The 20,470-nt window shown below is 41.2% G+C and overlaps 1 protein-coding gene and 1 pseudogene across 2 annotated transcripts in view; one reads left to right on the top strand and one right to left on the bottom strand.

Moving 5' to 3' along the window:
• Window positions 1-3,444: 3,444 nt before the first annotated feature.
• LOC111160997 lies at window positions 3,445-4,650 on the bottom strand (annotated as a pseudogene).
• A 2,218-nt stretch (window positions 4,651-6,868) lies between these two features.
• The window catches only part of LOC111161042 (O-linked N-acetylglucosamine (GlcNAc) transferase), a 34,095-nt gene continuing 20,493 nt past the window's right edge, over window positions 6,869-20,470 (top strand). Inside the window, exons 1-4 of one of the 2 annotated variants that reach the window (XM_022524494.1) lie at window positions 6,869-7,121; window positions 9,953-10,103; window positions 10,970-11,213; window positions 17,745-17,813. In XM_022524494.1, the coding sequence (XP_022380202.1) occupies window positions 7,085-7,121; window positions 9,953-10,103; window positions 10,970-11,213; window positions 17,745-17,813 (501 nt within the window). In that variant the 5' untranslated portion in view covers window positions 6,869-7,084. Of the gene's footprint in view, window positions 7,122-9,922; window positions 10,104-10,969; window positions 11,214-17,744; window positions 17,814-20,470 lie in introns of both variants that reach the window. The other variant, XM_022524493.1, reaches the window with a different exon arrangement.

The raw sequence follows: 20,470 nt of genomic DNA, 5'->3' as shown, positions 1-20,470 counted from the left end.
CAGCTAGTATCTTGTTGAAAATTTTATTTTATTTTATTTAAAAATAATAAGTGGCTTTGCAAAAAAAAAAGTAGTTTAAAATGTCTTACATTAATTTGACAACAAGTTTACAACTTCATAATAATTCTTATTCAAATAGTTTGCAGTGAAACCTTAAATTATATTATTACAACATCCCATGTTCCATGTTATTAGGTGAAAATATATCAGAAAATGAAAAAGAAGCCTCCCTAACAAGGTACATTTAGCGCTCCACCAAAATTAATTAACCCTTTCCCCTTTTAGTCAAAACACACAGTACCGTGCTATTATGGCTTTGTGCCTTTCCTTGGTAATACCTCAATTCTGACTTTAAGAACACAAATAGAGAAAAAAGTGGGGACAGATACATTTGAATGACAAAGTCACGGGATTGATTTAAGACTTCTACCCTTGTGTTCACATGAAGATAAAGAAAAGTGACAAAGGAAGAAACATCTAGAATTACATCTTTCATCTTAGAAACATTTCTATCTATAGATAGATAAACATATAGATAAATAAACACATCTAAAGATAGACAAACATATCTATCTTTAAGGCTGTGTAACTGGAAACATGTTTTGCACTGGGTAATCTCAGAACACCGTATTATAGCATTGTGCAATGAGTAAACATTCTGCATTTCAAAATAACTAAAAAATATTAGGGATACCCCCCCATACTGAATCAGAGGTAAAATGATTAACTAATGATTCCACATTAGCCAAGACTTAGCTAAATTAAAAAGAAACAAACAAAAAAACTTTTTAAAAACAGCACTATATACGGTAGGCAATAAGACTTCCATATATCTGATATGGTTTTAGTATTTTTCTTATTTTTTTAAAATTTTATTTATTTATTTGACAGATACAGATCACAAGTAGGCAGAGAGGCAGGCAGAGAGAGAGAGAGAGAGAGAAGAGGAAGCAGGTCGCTGCTGGGCAGAGATCCCAAGGCCGTGCTCGGTCCCAGGACCCTGAAATCAAGACCCAAGCCGAAGGCAGAGGCTTTAACCCACTAAGCCACACAGGCACCCCAGTATTTTTCTTATAATGCTTCACATTTTCCACATTTTTTGAACTAGGGTGTTTGGTGGGGGCAGGGGTCAAATCTAGCACATTTTACTAGTGAGTACATTAATGAAAAATATGAATCCAACTGCAATACAGTGTTTCCCTTGTATCTAAATCAATTAAAAACTTGATATAAAGCTTACTGTTGTAAGAGCATCCAATCCGTTTATGAAAATGAGTTGTACAATCAGGTTCCATCCAAGAAATTGTTGACTCAGCTGAAGAAATTAAGAGAAAATATTTGGCAAAGGAAAGTAATACGAAAAATTGTTAGGAAATCTAACATCGTGTATTATTTCTTTAATAATAGTTCTAGTTCCATGGGTCTTTATATGTTATGCCAATTTGTATCAGAGTTTAATGGCAGAAAAGGCAACAATTTCTAAATTGGTGGCGTACATTTCTTTAAGATTTTTTTAAAATGTAAGGTCATTTAAAAAATATACAAACGACTAGATAAAATGAAGGCAATGGAAAAATACAACTTTTCACAACCAGATAATTAGCACAATCTAAAAAAATAATTGAGAAAAGTGTTGTTAATTCACAATTCTAAATCTTTTTAAACTATGAGATTAAAAATCATTTTCAGTGTATGTAAATTCTGCATTTTATCACATGAATATGTCTCTTTCACACTATCTTTTGAAAATAGGCCATTTAAGGAGAAAACAATTTTTAACCCAAAACTTTCATTCAGCTTTACTGTGGGTTGAATACACGTGCAATGTGCTCTCAATGCATAGAAATCACAGTGGACAGCAGTGTAGGATGGTGGGGGGGGGTGGATTAAGGAGAATCTGCTAATTTACATGGTGATTTTTTTTTTTTTTTGGTTCATGATGGAAGATAATTCACACTTCTAAAACCTCAAGACTTTCCATTTTATTTTTTTTATTTTTTTAAAAGATTTCATTTATTTATTTGACAGACAGAGATCACAAGTAGGCAGAGAAGCAGGCAGAGAGAGAGAGGGAAGCAGGCTCCCTGCTGAGCAGAGAGCCCAACTCGGGGCCTGATCCCAGGACCCTAGGATCATGACCTGAGCCGAAGGCAGAGGCTTAACCCACTGAGCCACCCAGGCGCCCCAAGACTTTCCATTTTAAAGAACCAAAAGCAAACTCAGGACACCTCGCTGACCTTTCCCCACACCTAAACAAATTGATTCTCTTTTCATCAAAAACTCTGAGAGTTGTAGCAGCAGAAGGTTTTAATAGCAATGCAAGTTTGCAAACTGGATTTCATTTTTTTTTCTCTTGAACTCAAAGTGCAGGATGCAGAGTTCTCCTCATTTTCATGAATGCTGCTCTTGTCACTAATCCTTCATTTTGTTTGGCAAAGGCAGGTTTTGAATTAAGTCTCTTCTGGTATACAGAAACATAATAAAACGAGACAGGTATTACAAAGAAAGCACCTGCATGAAATCATGATACTCAACTGGTAAGTCTGACTGGGTGAATAGCGATTTAGGCAACGAAGGCCCTGAATAACACAAAGCTCTGTTTTTAGAGTCCCTGGTTGAATGTTTAATTAGATCAGGAATTGTCTATCCACATCTGGTTGTTCATCAAAGTGAAACCTACCGTTTGAGTGCCCAGTTCTCCTGTGAAGTGTTTTTACCATGGGAGCAAAAGCTCCAGCTTAAAAGATAACAGTCATCAGAACTATCCAGAACAAGAAAAGAACCATCTGACACATTTACTAGATTTCCTTCTGCCTCCCAGCATGTGACTGGTTTCCAGTATCATCTTTATAAGGCTTGTCACAACCATAAGACCACTACTTTTCATTGAGTCATAAACTCTTGCAACCCCAGGAGCAGAGTCAGGATCAAAATTCAAATGATAGCACATAATTTGATTTTATTTTTTAAGGATTTAAAAAAAAATTATTTGAGAGAGAGAGAGAGGGAGAGCGCACTGGTGGGGGGAGCAGCAGAGGGAGAAGCAGAAGCAGACTTCCCACTGAGTAGGGACCCCCTCCCCCTGCTGACATGGGTCTGGAACCCAGGACCCTGGGATCATGACCCGAGCTGAAGGCAGATTCTTAACTGACTGAGCCCCCCAGGCATCCCGATAGCCCATAATTTTAGACACAAGGACATCTGTGCCCGTGAGTCCACTGAAGTTCCTTTGGATTTTATTATTCTGCCCTGGAGTCAGCAATGGTGAGCGTGGGGGGACATCATCATGTCTTGTTCTTGGACTCTGCAATGTGATGAATATGGTGTCAACAAGCCATTCACAGACTGATCCACAAAGATCCCTGGGGGCAAGGACCGTAGGGCCCTGGTCTACCTGACTTCCAATTTCAGAGAAAGCTTCCCCCCGTCCCTCCCCCACACACTTTAGAAGGCACTGCTGAAACTTCCATTGGAAGGATCCAGAATACCAAATGCAGTACTGAGGTGTATGTCCACTACTACAGACACGTGTTCATTGAGGTGACGTTGCAAGTCTCCATTCTGGGATTCCGAGCTCCTTTATGAATTATCTTGCTCTTGGCACACAGTGCCGGGCTGAAGACTGAAAATCTTTTCAAACATCCTTCCGTGGGGCACCTGAGTGGCTCAGTGGGTTAAGCCTCTGCCTTCGGTTCAGGTCATGATCCCAGGGTCCTGGGATCGAGCCCGCATCGGGCTCTCTGCTCAGCAGGGAGACTGCTTCCTCCTCTCTCTCTGCCTGACTCTGCCTACTTGTGATCTCTCTGTCTGTCAAATAAATAAATAAAATCTTTAAACAACAACAACAACAAAAAACATCCTTCCGTGCTGGACTTGGATTGGAGGAAGGAACCAAAGCCGTGACTCTCGCCTTCTCCATTTTGATACACCTCTCTTCAGCATTCGTGGGTCCAGAGGCCACAGGGTAGTCATGATTGCTAGGGGAAGTGGACCTCATTGGTCTCTGAGCTCTCACATCTTTCAAGACTCTAGTTGCTGAGGAGAGGAAAAGGTATCTTCATCTGGCGGAGCTCCCAGAGGGTGTGCTCCCCTTGTCTTTCTGCTTTTGTTCTGCAGAAAGTAGCTTTTTTCATGTGCCCATTAAGCTTTGACTCTTTGATCTATTTTTTCCACCTTTTTCATCCGCACGGTTGATAGCACAGCCGGTCATATCTCTCCCTCAGCAGCTACCAAACAAGGAATCGTGGTTTCCAAACACTGGCTTAGGGATGCTTACGGTCCTACCATGAAGTCAGAGGCTCGTTTACTTTTATTCAGGTTCAAAGATTTCTGGAAGGTTTTAAGACTACTTTTCTTCGTGATGACGCGTTCTCTAATCCCCGGAGGGCTCAGTCCCTCTCTGGAATGTTATTCCCGAACAGCCGGAGAACCCTGCGGTGCCTCATCCATCCACGTGTGTTTCTCCAGCTTCGTTTAACCCTTGGAGCCATTTTCCAGCGGCAGCAGCGCGGCGGGTGGCGGCGGCGGCGGCCAGAGCGTGACTCCCGCTCCCTCTGCCAAAGCCGGCGCGAGGGCTGCGAAATGCGTGCGGCTGGAAGCCGCGAAACTGGTGGCAATTCGCTGCACGGTAACAAAAACCGAATACGCCATTAGCGATGTTAGCATGCAGGCAAAGTTTGGGATTCGGGTTGAAAACGGGGCTGATTTATTTCAGACGATTCTGAATTTAGACTCGCTGCCCCTGAAAGGGAGGGAAAAAATAGCCAGAAATCAGGGTGAACGAGAATACACAAAAGCACCATCTTCCATGCCCAGGTCAGGCCTCCAGCCTGAAGAGACCGTTCTCTCTCCAGATAGTTACAGACCTTCACGTATTCTAGCACCTAACTAATACTCTTGTTTTATGCTCCAGTGGCTTTTTGTGTCTGCCTAACTGGGCTTCAAGTTCCCTGGGGTCGAAGATCTCCTGCCGATTTCCGTGTCCCCCACCGTGTCTTGCACAAAGGGATGTGCTAGGAAATGTTTACTTGACTGGCCAAAGACGGTGTGTTTGTCCCATTAGCGAGTCCTTCAGACGAAACCTTCCAGGTGCTATGCCCGGAAGGTACCCGGAGTGGGTTCTTGAGACTTCAGCTGGGATTTTTCCGGATTGAAGCACTGTGAGCCTCACCATCCAGCCTCTCACAGCAGCAAAATGTATCATAATATCCTCTGACTCTTCTCTCTCGGGATAAGGAAACTTAGACCACAAGTAGGGATAAGCCCAATAGCCTGCCTCACAGGGAACATGACCTAACATTGAATAACAAAAAGAGTTTTACTTAATTAGCTAGCACCCGCTAATCAGCGAGGCCTAAACATCTGTCAGTGGAATCTGAGAAGTCTGTTCTAAAAGCTGAAAAGCTGAGTTTATTTGCCACAGATGGGGCACCTGTAATGAGAACGGGTAGAAAACGTTTTTGCAGTTAAACCAATCTGAGAGAAGAGGTTGGTACCTAATTTCCAGACAGAGTCTGTGGATTGAACTTGGTCTTTTTCATTGCATGTGACTATTAATCATCAGATGTGATGGAAGAAATTATCAGCAAGAATTTTCTCTGCATTCATATCCATAATTAACAGTTTGTGAACTGTGCTGAAGAAATCAAAGCAGAACTTGAGGGCTTAGGGTTTTTTGTTGTTGTTGTTGTTGTTAATGTAGTCAAATGACAAGGCAGTAGAAACGTTTTGAAGAAATTCACTGACCTGTTTTCTTAGATCAAGGATGACTTTTTGAAATAAAGCTCTGAGAGATCCAACTTGTTGCCTCCATGGGCTTATAAAAATTTCTTGCTGATGTGACAAGGTAACTCAAATCCTTTCAACAAGGAGATATAAATTAATACCAATGTTACAAAATATTGGAACAATGGACTTGCAACTACAGGACGATCATAAGGGTTGATTTGTTCAGGGAAGTGGAAGCAATTCAGACTCAATCTGGATGTGTGGTTTTAAGTAGATGGCAAGTGAATTCATCTGTCATTGTTGAGCTGCCTTGAGCTAAATGTAATCATCGATTGTTAGGATCTGCAAAGCTATCTGGGGGAAGTGAAGTTACAATTCAGAAGAGAGTCAAGAATTTTGACGAATATGAATCATCTTTAACATTTTTATGGTTGCCTTTGGAATGCAAACTCTCAGCATGTCCCCGAGTTATGAAGCATTTGCCCGAAGACCGTGGGCAGAACTACGCTGCACACCCAAACGATTTTGAAATTTCGAACTGTATGCCTACGATCTGAAATGTTCAGGTTCATTCGGCCCGGTGAGAGTATCAATGTCTTTCATCAAAAGTGCTGAGATCAGTGGGTGGAATCAGAATTGAGACTCGTTCCAATTATAACCTTCTCCGCCATCGTTTTGAACAACAGCTCAGTCTTTGAAATAGAAACCTTTAAATTCACTTGCTCAGATTGATCCATCAACCTTGTAACTATCAATTTTTACACGAATAAAGTTGATGGAATTTTTTAGACGCCTCTGGCATTGGTACCAAAAACCTCCACTACCGGCTAGGTAACAAATCGCACAACTCCGACAAAAATGTACCCGTCGTGTAGACGGATTTCTTTTTAACCCTCCGCTTCGCTATTGAAAAACTTGGCCGCTCCTGCCCCAGCCGGTGCCCTAAGCGCGAGTAGGGTTGACAGGGTTGCTCGCATGCGCTCTCGACACAATCGTGTTTGTCGCAATGGGCCCTGGGCGGAAGGTTACAGAGGAGCCAGCGACTTTGATCATAGTCATTTTGTCGGTAGCGCTGGTTACCGCGCTACTTCCGCGCTGGTACTTGATTGTAACAGAAAGTAGTTCCGGCCCGTGTTGTTTCGGCCGAGGAGCCGTCGCCGCCATTTCAAGACCGTGAGAGGTAGATGGCCAACCAGAGTTCCTAAGGTTCGAAGCCTGTAACTGCTGCCGCCGCTTAAGCCTGCCAAAACACTGGTACGGCTGCCGCACTCTTCTTACTACCTCTAGAAACATTCTTGCCAGTAGTGGCGGCAGCGGGTCAATTACCCTCCTCTCGTTCTCCTTCAAGAAGCTCCAGATGGCGTCTTCCGTGGGCAACGTGGCCGACAGCACAGGTACCGGTGTCCGTTCTACCTTGGCAGACGCCCTGTCGGGGTCTCGCGCCGTCCTCGACCTCTCATCACTCCCTTCCTTACCCCTAGCCATCCCCATTACATCAGTGGCATTGCTGAGCTTTTCGTCGTCTACCGGCATCTGTTCGGGTTTTCCGCTGTCCGCTCCTCGAACATTTCCTCTTTTCTTGCTTGCTTTCTGCTTCCATTTTTTTGCTTTTTTAACCCCATCAATTTTCTAGCTGCCGACTCTCTCGGGACGCCTCTACCACACGTGCGCGCTTAGAACGTCTCAGAATGGACTGCATTGGAATCCCTGCCCTTTCACTCTCCTTCGCAGTCGTTTTCTCCCCGAATTCAGCCCACCGCCCCCTTTTCTCCCCCCTCCAGCCCTTTCCCCTTAGCCAGATTTGGTTCTTCTCTGTCAATCTAGGGTGGGGGTGCCATTCCAATGTAATCATGTCCTCGCTTTGCATCACCCGAGGACAAGCAGAAGCTCCTTGGTGTGCTGTAAGAAACCTCGAGAAGAGGGGCTACTGAGCAGCACCCCGCTGGGCAGCGCCTTTTTGGTGGTGTTTCGGTCGAGCGGCCCCGGTTTAGATTGGAAATTTCCAGGGGTTCCTGTTGCCATCGCCCAATTCCACCCGCTGCCCCCAGCCTGGATTTCCGATCCCGTCTTCCCTCCCCTCCCGCGGGGAACCACACCCTTCCCTTCGCGAGGTTGCCAGCCCTGCAGTCCACTTCCTACCCTCGGGGAGAAACCACCTTGGTGCGGGTGCTTTGGCGTTGACCACCCTGCCCGCCGAATTCCTGCTTTGTGTTACTTTCTCCCTGTATTCCTCCGCCGCCGCCTCTGGGTCTTCCATCCCCATTCTTTAGCTTAGTGTCTCTTTATTCATAGGGTGTGTATTTTTTTAAGTTTTCATCCTTGCTTGAAGAGTTTGTAAAGCAACTGGAGTGTAGCTGCACAAGTTCAAGGCGGTTGCCCTTTTAGACAATTCAGTCGAGAGCATTCGGTACTAAAAATAAGAGGACCAAATTATAGGAGTGTCCTTCAGCTGCCTTTCCATATTGAGGCTATTTGGGGCGGAAGGGGGGGAAACTGAGCTGCGGTTCTAAGGTTTCCCACAAGGTTATTTTGTTGTTGTTTCTCAGTTGAGATGTGTCAAGGGTTTTATTATTTTTGGACATTGTGCAGGAAGTAATAGGAGAATCCTCCGTTGATCTTAATCCGTGAGATTGTGGGTAGTGGGATCTAGTGATCAGTGTTCCCCTTCCTTCCAGGGATTTTAAAAGATGTAAGAGTCTGTATGAGCTTGCCCTTTTCTGTGTTACTTTGAGGAAGTTGTCATTTCAAGTGTTAATATTAGCAGATAAAGGGGCTTTGAAAGTTGATAGTGTGTTGAAATGAGGGGCTAGGAAGTTCCAGAGACTTGTCTAAAATGTCATTAATTCACTAGTTTCTACTTGAGATACCATCTTACCCGGATTTGGATGCATGTCTCTGCTATTGTGTAGTGGTCAGCTTTACGTTCTGTCAGGAAATTTACTTTGCTTTCCTGAGTATACGGATCACTTGCCAGCTCTAAGGGTTGGGGTACAAGGCTCAAATTTGAGCTTGTCACTGTGACCTTGGTAGAATTGAAGTAATTTGTACATGGTTTCCCATTCCAACCTCCTAATGAAAGTGCCATGATCAAATTCCTAGTAAAAATGTATCATTGTTTAAGGAAGTGTTTACAATTGAGACTTATGCAGTCTGTGGTTGTTTCTCTCCCCCTCTCTGGGCTTTAGCTGTACCCTTTATGTATCTGAATTAAGTCACTTACACAGAGCAAAGTGCTTTCATTTGTTACTCATTCTGCCCCACTTTATCGAATGGTCTTATATTTGAGCATTTCCCCATTCTTCCTAAAAATCATTGCAGTTGTAGGTAACTGCTTGGTTTATTTAGGGTTGTTTGCAATGTCTTAATCCTTTAGTCAGTGTCAGAGCTCTTGGAAAATGCTAGTTTTAAACCAGTGTGAGTGGGATTTAGCTAATTTGGTCTCCATTGTGAATTGGGATAATAGAGGAGCAATATAATCTTGGGTCTTTACTTAAAACGTTTGATGACCCCTTTAAATATTTTGGCTCCTAAGAGACTAATTCATGTTGTTTATCAGCTGTTTTAAAAATAGCACCTTGGCGTTTAACGTTTTCCCCCTTGGTGCTGGTTTCAAGTGTATCCCTTAATAAAAAACGAAGTAGAGAAATTACCAATACATTCTTGTAATTTCAAGAGTTAAAAACACAGGTGGTGCTCCCAGTCAGTTGAAGAGAGAGATTGTTACCAGTATCCCACCCCCCACAAATGCAACTTGAAACATGGGACAGAGTGTTTATTAAGTTTCCAGTAGGTGGTTCTGACATTAAATCTTTGTGACCTTGCAAATCATGTTGTATATTTTGTTTCTGTATGTTAACTAAGATACAGGGAATAATGTTTGGTGACTCTAGATGCTATCTCTGACTTATGATTTAAAAGTACAAAGTATTTTTGTTCATAAAATGTAATCTTATTTGGAAGTAAATGTTTCTATCTGTCTGGGAAAGAAAAGTTAATGGTGAATTCTAAAAATGCCAATTCTGCACCTGATGTTAACTTGGAGGTATAAATTAGTGCAGAACACTCTAGTGCTTTACATAGTTTCAAGCGTTTTCATCTTTGAGTTTAATATACCATATTTTTACATTTTTTTGTTTGCATTTCTAACTTTTTGTTTTCCCCCCTCCTTCCCTCAAATGTTTTGATGATTCTCCAGAACCAACGAAACGTATGCTTTCCTTCCAAGGGTTAGCTGAGTTGGCACATCGAGAATATCAGGCAGGAGATTTTGAGGCAGCTGAGAGACACTGCATGCAGCTCTGGAGACAAGAGCCAGACAATACTGGTGTGCTTTTATTACTTTCATCTATACACTTCCAGTGTCGAAGGCTGGACAGGTAGGAGATGTGGGGGTACCTGCTGGTGATTGCTGCCTCTGGGTGCTGAGCTTAAAAAAATGATACTTAAATATTTGAACTTGAAATTTTTCCAGTACTGGGTTTCAACTAAGCCACCAACGCACATCTGCTCTTTTGCCCACTTGGGACATGCCCAACTGCCAGTTTTTCTCCTTTCTTTCGTGGTGGTGTTTATATTCTCAGTATGACTAGGGACCTTTTCTGGATTTTCCCACCTACATCTGCCTTCTTAACTCTGTTCAGGTATACTAAGAATAATTTATTCCATCTGAGCATCCTGTCTCACCTTTGTAAGCTGTGTCAGTTTGAGGAATGGAAATGCTCAGAAATGATGGTGTATGTTGCTGTGGTAGGAGGTGCATATGTGGTTCAAGTTGCAAATGCACAAATCGTTATGATATACTACTTTTAGCTCATCAGTTGAATTAATCAAAAGGGAAGAATCTGTCTTACCCTTTTAATAAATTGCCATTCTGGCTTATTTAGACATTAAAAGATGAGTGTCGTTACATTTTAATCAACAAATGGAAATGAGGGTCATGCACATAGCATTTTCATTCTTGATCTTAGTGTTCATGTCTTTACAATGTGGCAGTTTGATAAGACTTTAGTAAGAATTTTATCTCATAAGAAAAAAGGATTCCAACTTGAAATTGGGGATACCTCTACTTTTGGAAAACTTTGATTTCCAAAATTATTTCCTACCGTACAGTAGTTAAAAGATACTGTCTTGTTACACAGTCAGCAGTAATAGCACAGGAGCTTCAGAAACTGAGTTGCGTGTGGGCCATACCTTCTCTCTGTGACACGCATACCCATGTATCAACACTTTCCGCTTTTTCCAGATCTGCTCACTTTAGCACTCTGGCAATTAAACAGAACCCCCTTCTGGCAGAAGCCTATTCGAATTTGGGGAACGTGTACAAGGAAAGAGGGCAGTTACAGGAAGCAATTGAGCACTACCGGCACGCACTGCGTCTCAAACCAGATTTCATCGATGGTTATATTAACCTGGCAGCCGCATTGGTAGCAGCAGGTGACATGGAAGGGGCAGTACAAGCTTACGTCTCTGCTCTTCAGTACAATCCTGTGAGTAACATTTTAATGGTTATTATTTCCCTTTACAAAAGCCCACAGGGAAATAGCCTGCTACTTCAGACATTAAATAGGTTTTTGGATGGAATGAAGTTGAGTTTAGAAATGTTTGATGACTTAAAATGGTGAAATTGCTTGGACTGGATCTGCATTAGGTTTTAAAAAATTAGTTTTATCTAGCAAGTTACATTTAAAAAGCATAAAAATTACCCTTATTGCAAGAAGTTCTACACCTATTTTTATTTTTTTTATTTTATTTTTTTAAAAAGATTATTTATTTATTTATTTGACAGACAGAGATCACAAGTAGGCAGAGAGGCAGGCAGAGAGAGAGGAAGGGAAGCAAGCTCCCTGCTGAGCAGAGAGCCCGATTCCGGGCTCGATCCCAGGATCCTGGGATCACGACCTGAGCCGAAGGCAGAGGCTTTAACCCACTGAGCCACCCAGGTGCCCCTACACCTATTTTTATAATGACCGTAAAAATGCAGAACATACGACATTTTGGGGGGGGTTGTTTGATTAAATTTGGGTATGTTCTGATAGGTATTTGTAACAGTTAATTGATTTTCAAGGCATACTAGAGGAAGGGCCTTAATCTGTAATAGGAAATAGTTATAACAGGACGCCACTGTTTTGGGTCAGTGACATGAAAACTAGGCTGCGAAATGTGTTCCTCAGTAGCGTATTCTGTTTTCATTCAACATAATTACAAGTGGTAGAATTGAGGCAATAGCATCCAAACCAGGTTTTTGATTAGTTTTTAAATTTTGGGGGCTAAATTGCTGATGTTCTCTGGCGAACAAGTGAGGCCCAGCTGGTAGACATTAAGTTCACATTGAGTTAGGGTCTCTGAAAGATTGATTAAAAAAAAAAAAAAAGTAAGACTGGCCCTCAGAACTTTTGATGTAGTTAAGAAAGAACTACAGATAGATATATACTTAAGAGGTAATGATAGAAGGAGTATAGGTCTCCAGAAAAAATGAAGGGTACATAACCAAGCTAGGTGGTCCACATTTAGTTTTACAACAAGTCTGGAAGTTATTTATGTTAGTTAATTATGTTAGCTACCATTTATTGAAAATCCGCTATGTGCTCAAATACTGTGCCAGTTGTTTCAGATATTGGTCTTCTTAATGCTTATGATCCTTTGAAGTAGATAGTATTATTGCCAGTTTTACCAGTTAAAAGAGAGAGTCAGGAGAGTCAGGGGTCCTGTAACTTTCTTGGGATCACACAGCCAGTAATGGAGAAGTAAGATATTAAAACCTGAGCCTGAATATAATTTTTTTCCTCTTGGTAACTGTCTTTTTAAAAAAATTCACATAAAATTAACATACAGTGTTATATTTAAGGTGTATAGTATAGTGACTCAGCAATTCTATACATTATTCAGTGCTCCTCACGGTAAGTGTATCTTAATCCCCTTGGCCTAGTCCACCCCCCCCCCCCCCCCCCCTCCCCCCTGGCAGCCACCACTTTGTTCTCTGTATTTAAGAGTCAGGGTTTTTTCTGTTTTTTTTTTTTCTTTGTTCATTTCTTTTGAGCTTGAATATCTTGAAAGTAAACACAGAAGAGAGAAGAAATAAAAGATTAAAAAAGGGAGATGTGCCCAGAGGCCCCCCTCGCTCAAGGCAGCTGTTGAGTACAGTTTGAAAACCGTTGATCGGATCCTACTGTCCCTTAATCCCCATTTTACAGGTTTGGAAACTGCAGCTTAATTTAGTAGTTTGTGCAAAAGATCTGAAATCACTTTTCATTATGACATCTGTTAATGATTATTTTTCCAGTTAATTTTAAGAGTTTAATATTTATTATTATTTTTTCATTGCTTTTTGTATGGATACAGTGAAAAGTCTCCCAGTTGCTCTTCTTGGAGGTAGTCAGTGAAACTAACTCCTTACATGCATTGAGTATTCTGAAAGGATATGTAGATTTGCATGGCTTTTTGTGATTTTTATTGCAGTATTATCTAACTAGTTTCCACAAGAAATTATGTGGGGAGCCCTGTACTGCCACTGGGGCTTGGACCCTGTTCTTCAGAGCCAGGGCTCAGAGTTCACTTGTGCACCTAGTTTTCACAGTAAATTCGTACCCTTTATTAATCAGGGTTGGTTCCGCCCTTCTCTTGTTGATTGAGTATAAACTCACTCTTGCCCTCTTATATAGCTGTGGCTCCACATCTTGAACTCTGATCCCCTTGGCTCAGGTTTTCAGTTGTTTACATGTGTAGCAGGGCAGTCATTGCTGCTGACCTGATACCAGACTGCAGGAGTAGAAAACCTAAAGGAGAAGGGAAGACTAAAGTGGGAGACAGAACCGTGTTTTTCAATATCTAACCTGTTAACAGAAAGCTTGTTGTTGGACCTTACCAAAGAAGTAAAAACAGTCCTAAAATACATCGTGGGACTACCTCCTTAAAGGCACTGAACAGCTATGAATTCCCATGTGGTTCTGTTTCTACTAGCGGAAGTTGCTGCTTTATTTCTGTGCCTTCACCAGTAAGAGTGAAAAAAGGATTGTGCAGACTGCTGTGATTTCACCTTAAATATACCAGTAATGTTTTAACTTATTGAAGGATATCTAGCCTTAACTAGACTTCAGCTTAGTGTCAAATGCCTTTGTCAGTTCAGTACTGACAGTCTATAGTCTGTTCCTAAGTTGTGCTCTTGTTAGCAATGCATTGTTGTCTTGAATCATAGAAGTAGTTGGCCTATGAAAAATAATTAAAATCACGTTATTTTGGTTTTGCAGCAGTGAAAAGGTAAAATGTTAGGGTAGTATTCTTGGTAATCTGTTTTCAGCAGTGTTTATCCTTTCTAGTTAATGGTAGAAGTTATTCTGTGACTTGATTATAGAAATTTTAAGACCTGGAGCTGTTTCATATTTTTATGTTCTGAACTGTCTTCTGTAATGTTGGATTTAATAATTTCACTGAAATTTTAGTCCATTGTATTTAAGGGTGCTATTGCAGCGGTTAATCTACATGATGGTTCACTAGAGTTGCCTCATACCCAGCAGTCCCTTTTATGAATTACGTATAAAATTGTCCTTTGTAAAATGGCTATAACCCTGAGTTGTTCTAAGGAGCTCTGTTGGCGGTTGAAACATTGCTTTGGCTTTGATTGTGGATGCATAATGCTGAGAGCTACTGGCATCCTGACTATCATGTTACTGTCACGTAATTTGTTACTGTTGTGAGCTAAGCTGTGGAAAACCATATATTTCTGTTTCTCTCTGCTTTTTATTATGTTTGCTGTGCAAATGTCACATTTAAATATTTGAGTGCTTATTGTGTGTGCAGTGCTTATTAGGAATTGGGGTGATATGCCAGGGAGAAAAAGTTGGAGGTTCTAAAATGAGAGAGGACCTGACCTGTAAAGAGAAAAAGGGCGTTAAGTTCCTTGGATGATTATTGTTAGAGAGTATTAATCAGAAGATTTTCTTGAGTGGGTGCTTATAACCTAAGCATTCTGTAGGAAGGTAAATAGCAAGTAGACTTCCTTGGCTGAAGTGGTGAGTCAAGTAGTACAAGAAGTGAGTGTAGTAGAGGAGAGTCAGTTTGAAGATTCAGAAAGAGTAGAGGCTGAGGAGTTTAAATTTAAATTGAGAGGCAATTGAGAACTACCGAATGTTTTTATCAACCTGATTCTTCATGTGTATGTGTGTAAGTGTGGATAGATAGATAGATAGATAGATGTGGGTAGGGGTTGGAGCTCTAGGAAGAAAGGCAGGAAATAAATGCTGTTTTGGGAGGGGTGGTTATATAGGAAATTCTTTTTTTCTTTTAAAGATTTTATTTATTTGAGAGAGAGATCACAAGTAGGCAGAGAGGCAGGCGGGGGCAGGGGGGTGGGAAGCAGGCTCCTGCTGAGCAGAGAGCCTGATGCGGGACTCAATCCCAGGACCCTGAGATCATGACCTGAGCCAAAGGCAGAGGCTTTAACCCACTGAGCCACTCAGGCGCCCCTCTATAGGAAATTCTTACTCATTTTGAAGCAGTCTTGGGTTTTGAACTTTTGGGAGAATACTTGTATCCTTGGATTTCCTAGAAATCTGCTGTTTGTGCATAAACGTTTGGATTCCCAAATGGGAGACTTGGATTTCAGTATTATATTTAATATGAGATGTTTTTACCTTTTTCTAAAACTGCCTTGTTGATTATCTGCTAGTGATCTTGAAGATAATCTGTTTTTAACTGTGGGCATTGTGTTAACTTGATTTAGTATGCTGTAATGGATCAAGATGGTATTATTAAATATAGGTAGGCACTGTCAGCAGTTGGATGGCATCCATCCAAGAGTTTATAGAAATTAGAGGGTAAAAGTATGCAACAGTTGGCTAAAATATATAGCCCATTAGGGTCACTGTTGGGGAATTATTGCAAGATTTTTGATTATTATGGCTCAGAAGAGACATAGGAATTGGTAAAAGTCCAAAGGTAAATAACTGCAATAATCAGATGTAGTAATAGAGCTTTTATGTGCAGATTGGATTGTTTAGTTAATGGTTGGCCCAAACTGAAGGGTAACCCTTAAAGTTTAGGAAGAAAAATTATACAAAGTAGATAGCAAGATTATAGAATCATTACTTCTGAGTATAAATAGGGCTAAAAATGCTTAGAGTCATTAGAGGAGGATAAATCTGTAATAAGACTAATGATACCTGTGACTTTTTTTTTAAAGGATTAGTATTAGCCTTTTGTACTTGAGGTCACGGGAGACAGTCCTTCTCTCCCAAAACACCAGTCACTGCTCGATGGACAGACAGGACAGATCAGGTAGATCATGGAATTGACCCAATATGGTCAACTGTTACAGCTGTTCTGTGGCAGTCTGTTTGCTGGCTGACTTTTGGTTCACCTGGTGGATGATTGTATACAGTCACAAAAGCTGTTTGTCAGTAAAATTAACCACGTGATTCTGGAAACCATAATACGATTGTGCATAGAATAGTATATATGATGATACTTTGGTGCAGTTGGCAAAATTTCTCTTACTGGGACTTAATAAGGCTCTTTCCCCCTCTGGAACAGTTTGGAATGATAAGCTTACTCCCTATTGCCATTGTCTGTGCTTGTTAGCTGGTAGATTTGAATGACAAAGGCAAACAAGGACAAATAAAAATTTAAGCTCACTGTTCTGATGAGTCTTTCATACTGATGAACAGATGACTCACAACACAATGGCGTTGCTAATAAAAAAGCAGAGTCAACTGCTTTTCATTATTCACCCACTCAATTCTAATGGCACTTAATACTAATGAGTAATCTAGTGGCAGGTGCCAGGATTGAAGCTTTGGTTGGATGATAATCCTTCTGTCTAATGCTGAAATGAAGTCAAGGTTTCTAAATATGCCTGACAGCGCAAGGGTAGGTTTGCTGATAGCCAGTCACAGCTAAATACTTTTTTTCACTATGGAAAATTTTTGGCCCTTGATACTGGAGTGATAACCTTTGAACAAAATAGTTGAACAAATATTTGGTGCTTTTTTTTTTTAAAAGTGACTGACATTTAGGGAGAGGAGAAGCTTCAGTAAAGCCCATAGTCTCCCCCTCCATTTTAAAAATTTAAATTCAGTTAACATATAATGTATAGTTTCAGAGGTAGAGTTCATGAGTCATCAGTCTTACATAATACCCAGTGCTCATCACATCACATGCCCTCCTTGCCCTCCTTAATGTCCATCACCCAGTAACTCCATCCTCCCACCTCCCCTCCCCTCCGGCAACACTCAGTTTGTTTCCTATGTTTAAGAGTCTCTTAGGGTTTGTGTCCTGCTCTGATTTTGTTTTGCTTTATTTTTCCCTCTCTTCCCCTATGATCCTCTGTTTTGTTTCTTTTTTTTTTTAAAGATTTTATTTATTTATTTGACAGAGATCACGAGTAGGCAGAGAGGCAGGCAGAGAGAGGGGGAAGCAGGCTCCTTGCTGAGCAGAGAGCCCGATGCGGGGCTCGATCCCAGGACCCTGAGATCGTGACCTGAGCCGAAGGCAGAGGCTTAACCCGCTGAGCCACCCAGGCACCCTGTTTTGTTTCTTAAATTCCGTATATGAGTGAGATTATAGTCTTTCTCTTATTGACTTATTTCAGTTAGCATAATACTTTCCAGTTCCAAGGCCCATAGTCTCTTATCTGAAACTGGTGGGATCAGATGCATTTCAAAATTCAAAATTTTTTAGGATTTTCAAAAGATGGTAGTACCATGTATAAAGCTCTCAGGTGAGTCTGGAGCAGTACCTTCTAGTAAAACACATGTTTCTGCAGCAGGAGGTTTGAGTATTCACACTAAGTGGGATCAATGAATTCTCTAAATAGCTTTGTGCCGGTTCTGGTCAGATTTAATCATCAGATAAGTTTTTGGAACTTTTTGGAATTTGGAATTGAGGATGTGGGGTTGTGGTTCTGTAATTTGTCAAGCAGTATCTTTAGTTGGCAGAATAAAAGGACAGCAAGCTTAGATGCATAAAAGTAATTTCAAGGTATTTTTGGTTGACAGTATAATTAAGGAGTATCTCCTGGTTTCTAGGATTTGTACTGTGTTCGCAGTGACCTGGGGAACCTGCTCAAAGCCCTGGGTCGCTTGGAAGAAGCCAAGGTAGGTGTTTGATAGAATACATTTAAACATCAGTGTTATGAAAACTTGTACTTTTTGCCAAGTCTTCAACTCTTCATTGAGCTATCTCCAAAAAACAGTCCTATGAAACTGAGGAAAACTGATGGCATGAATCACCTCAGACTAGAGCAGGGCCAGGCTTTGGCATATCTGTTCTAAGTCTGGGGGTAAAGCAAGAACCTGAACATTTTGGAGCCTTTCTGCTGAGCTAGATCATCTTTATAACAATGGGCTCCGTTATGATCTTATGTGGGAATAAGTAACTATTCCTTCAAATCTGAGGCTTGCCTGCTGGTGACAAGCAGAGCACCTGTGATTTGGCTCAAGACTCCTATATGATGCAGGTGCCATTGAAAATGCTGCTCTTCTAAGTCCTTTGTGGCTTGTAAGTGGAGAAGAATTTCATCCAAATGTTACCCTGTAATACTGGCATTTAAAATTCTTATTTAACCTTCCTCCCTTCATCTTCCTTACCCTTTTTACAGTGGAAGAAAGGCTGTTAAAATGATTGCAAATTAATAATTGGAACATCCTGCCCCTTGTCCCTACTCCCTCCCCTAAGTTCCTTTTTCCTCTTTTCCAAACCTATTTGTCTACCTTCTTTTCTTCCTTACTTCCTTCTTTTATTCCTCCCCACCCTACCTCTTTAAAAAAAAGAAAAAAAAAAAGGACAAAGCTGGTTTGTTTGGGAAATGGACTGATCGAAAGAAAACTTGCCAAAGTGGAAAGGTGGCTTTTAGCATTCTTTGTTTCCAAATAATGAATTTGAACACCAGGTTGGGTTATTAAAGCTTTTGGTATAATTGTAAATTAAATTTACAAATGAAATTGTCTTGTTACAAGCCACCTTACGCAACCGCGCTGCAGGGGTGAGGAGTGGGGAGAAACCAGAATGCTTCTGAAACTCCCACCTGTTGCTCTGAGCCCCACGCGCATGCTAATGCGTGGAGTGTATGCGCAGCGTAGCTGTCTGTTTGCTTCATCCAGGGAGGGCGAAGGCTTTTCAGCACCATCTAATGTTAAAAGGCACTAGTTTTAAGTGCGTAGCTCATAAATTCTGCTGACACTTTGGATTAACCTTTATGTAGGTTTCCAGCTAATGAATTGTAATGGATTTCAATCTTAGCTGATAAATCTAATTGGTAATTTATAGAACAAATATTCGATAAGCTCCTATTAATTGTCACCCCACCAAGCGGACAGCTAACATGAATTGCACTTCACTGCAGCTTTAGAGATCGGTTTAGGCTGAGACATTGCGCCTGCCTTAGGTTGCTGACTTCTTTATTTCAGAGCTCTGGAGACACCTAGTTTGAAAAATGTTTATTCTGTTTTTGTGAGAACTTAGTGAACAAGAACATACTCTTGAGTGAAATGCAATGGATTTCTTTTGTAATCAGTGCATTTGAAAATTCAAGCCAGCATATTCCTAGTAGATGGAAGCAAAATTAAGTTGTCTTTGTAGAAAGCGAAGAGCCTTTCTTCCAGCAAAAATCCCTGCTGTATGCAATAGCCCTGATTAACCCTCTCCCTTCTGCATGTTTCCCATGTTACAGACTTGAGACTGTCCTCATTCCCATATGTAATAGACATCCAAAGAATTTCAATTGCTTTGTTGAACTTTTACTAATGATCTTGTTTTTATTTTCTCTCTTGTTTTTGGTTTTTCACCATTGATATTGTATTTAGAAGGTTTCAGGTGGGTGAAACCTCCTATTCCATGCGTAAGGTGCCTCGCTGAAGGGAGCTCGAGGCCTGGATCTAGGGCAGACACACACCTCCTCCTCTTCCAGCAAGGAACGCACCGAAAAGTCACATGATGAGAAATATGGTAACGGGTTTGTAACTGCCACAGCAAAACAATTTGCCTCCATGCCTGAATCTTCTGTCTTGTGGCTTCAGAAACAGCTTAAAATAATTTTATTTATGAGCAAGTTACGTAAGAGAATGTTTTATACTATAGCCACAATTCTGTCAAAGATAAGTAAAAGTTAATTGATATTAAAAATTATTAGAGATAATTTACTAGTAAAAGCTTCTAACTCTTCTTGTTGTTCATTTTTTTCCTTTTTTCTTCTTTGTTTGGATTGCAGCATTCTGCTCTTCTGATGATGCGCTGTGACCCTGCAGTAGCGCAAAGGCTGCGCAGCGTTAATGCGCAATGCGTGCAAATGAGCCCCTGTGAACGGTTGACTAGATGAGTAATCTGATTGACTGGCTCCCTCAGTCCTATTGTGTAGCCTTTTTTGGATAAAATTGGGTTTTAACATACCTCGAGTCCAACTAATCTCATTAAACAAATATTCTCTCTGGGCCTGTCTAGTAGATTAATGGATCTGGTTGGCCGTTTGCTGCGTCTAGGGGTGTTCTATGTAGCGCAGCAGTTCGCAGCGATCGCGCAGTGCGTTGCTGTTAGGTTGCGCAAGCGATGTTTGCGCTCGCATTACAGGGACCTCAACCTAGGTGCAGTCCTGTCATATGAGGTTTCAGCTTTGGTCCCCCTTGGGAGTCGGGTGTTGTGAGGATGGATAGCCTGGCTTATACCTGATGTGGCAGAAAGACATTCTTCTCCTCAGTAGCGTAGTTTTGATGTGAGTGAGGAACAGTATTGTTTAGAGCAGCGTTTCCCAAAGTGTGTT

Source organism: Enhydra lutris, unplaced genomic scaffold (genome assembly GCF_002288905.1).
Source record: "Enhydra lutris kenyoni isolate GAN:26980312 unplaced genomic scaffold, ASM228890v2 scaffoldscaffold81, whole genome shotgun sequence".
NCBI lineage: Eukaryota > Metazoa > Chordata > Mammalia > Carnivora > Mustelidae > Enhydra > Enhydra lutris.
The sequence above is the reverse complement of the archived record's forward strand: the minus strand, read 5'-3'. Positions and strand labels throughout refer to the sequence as shown.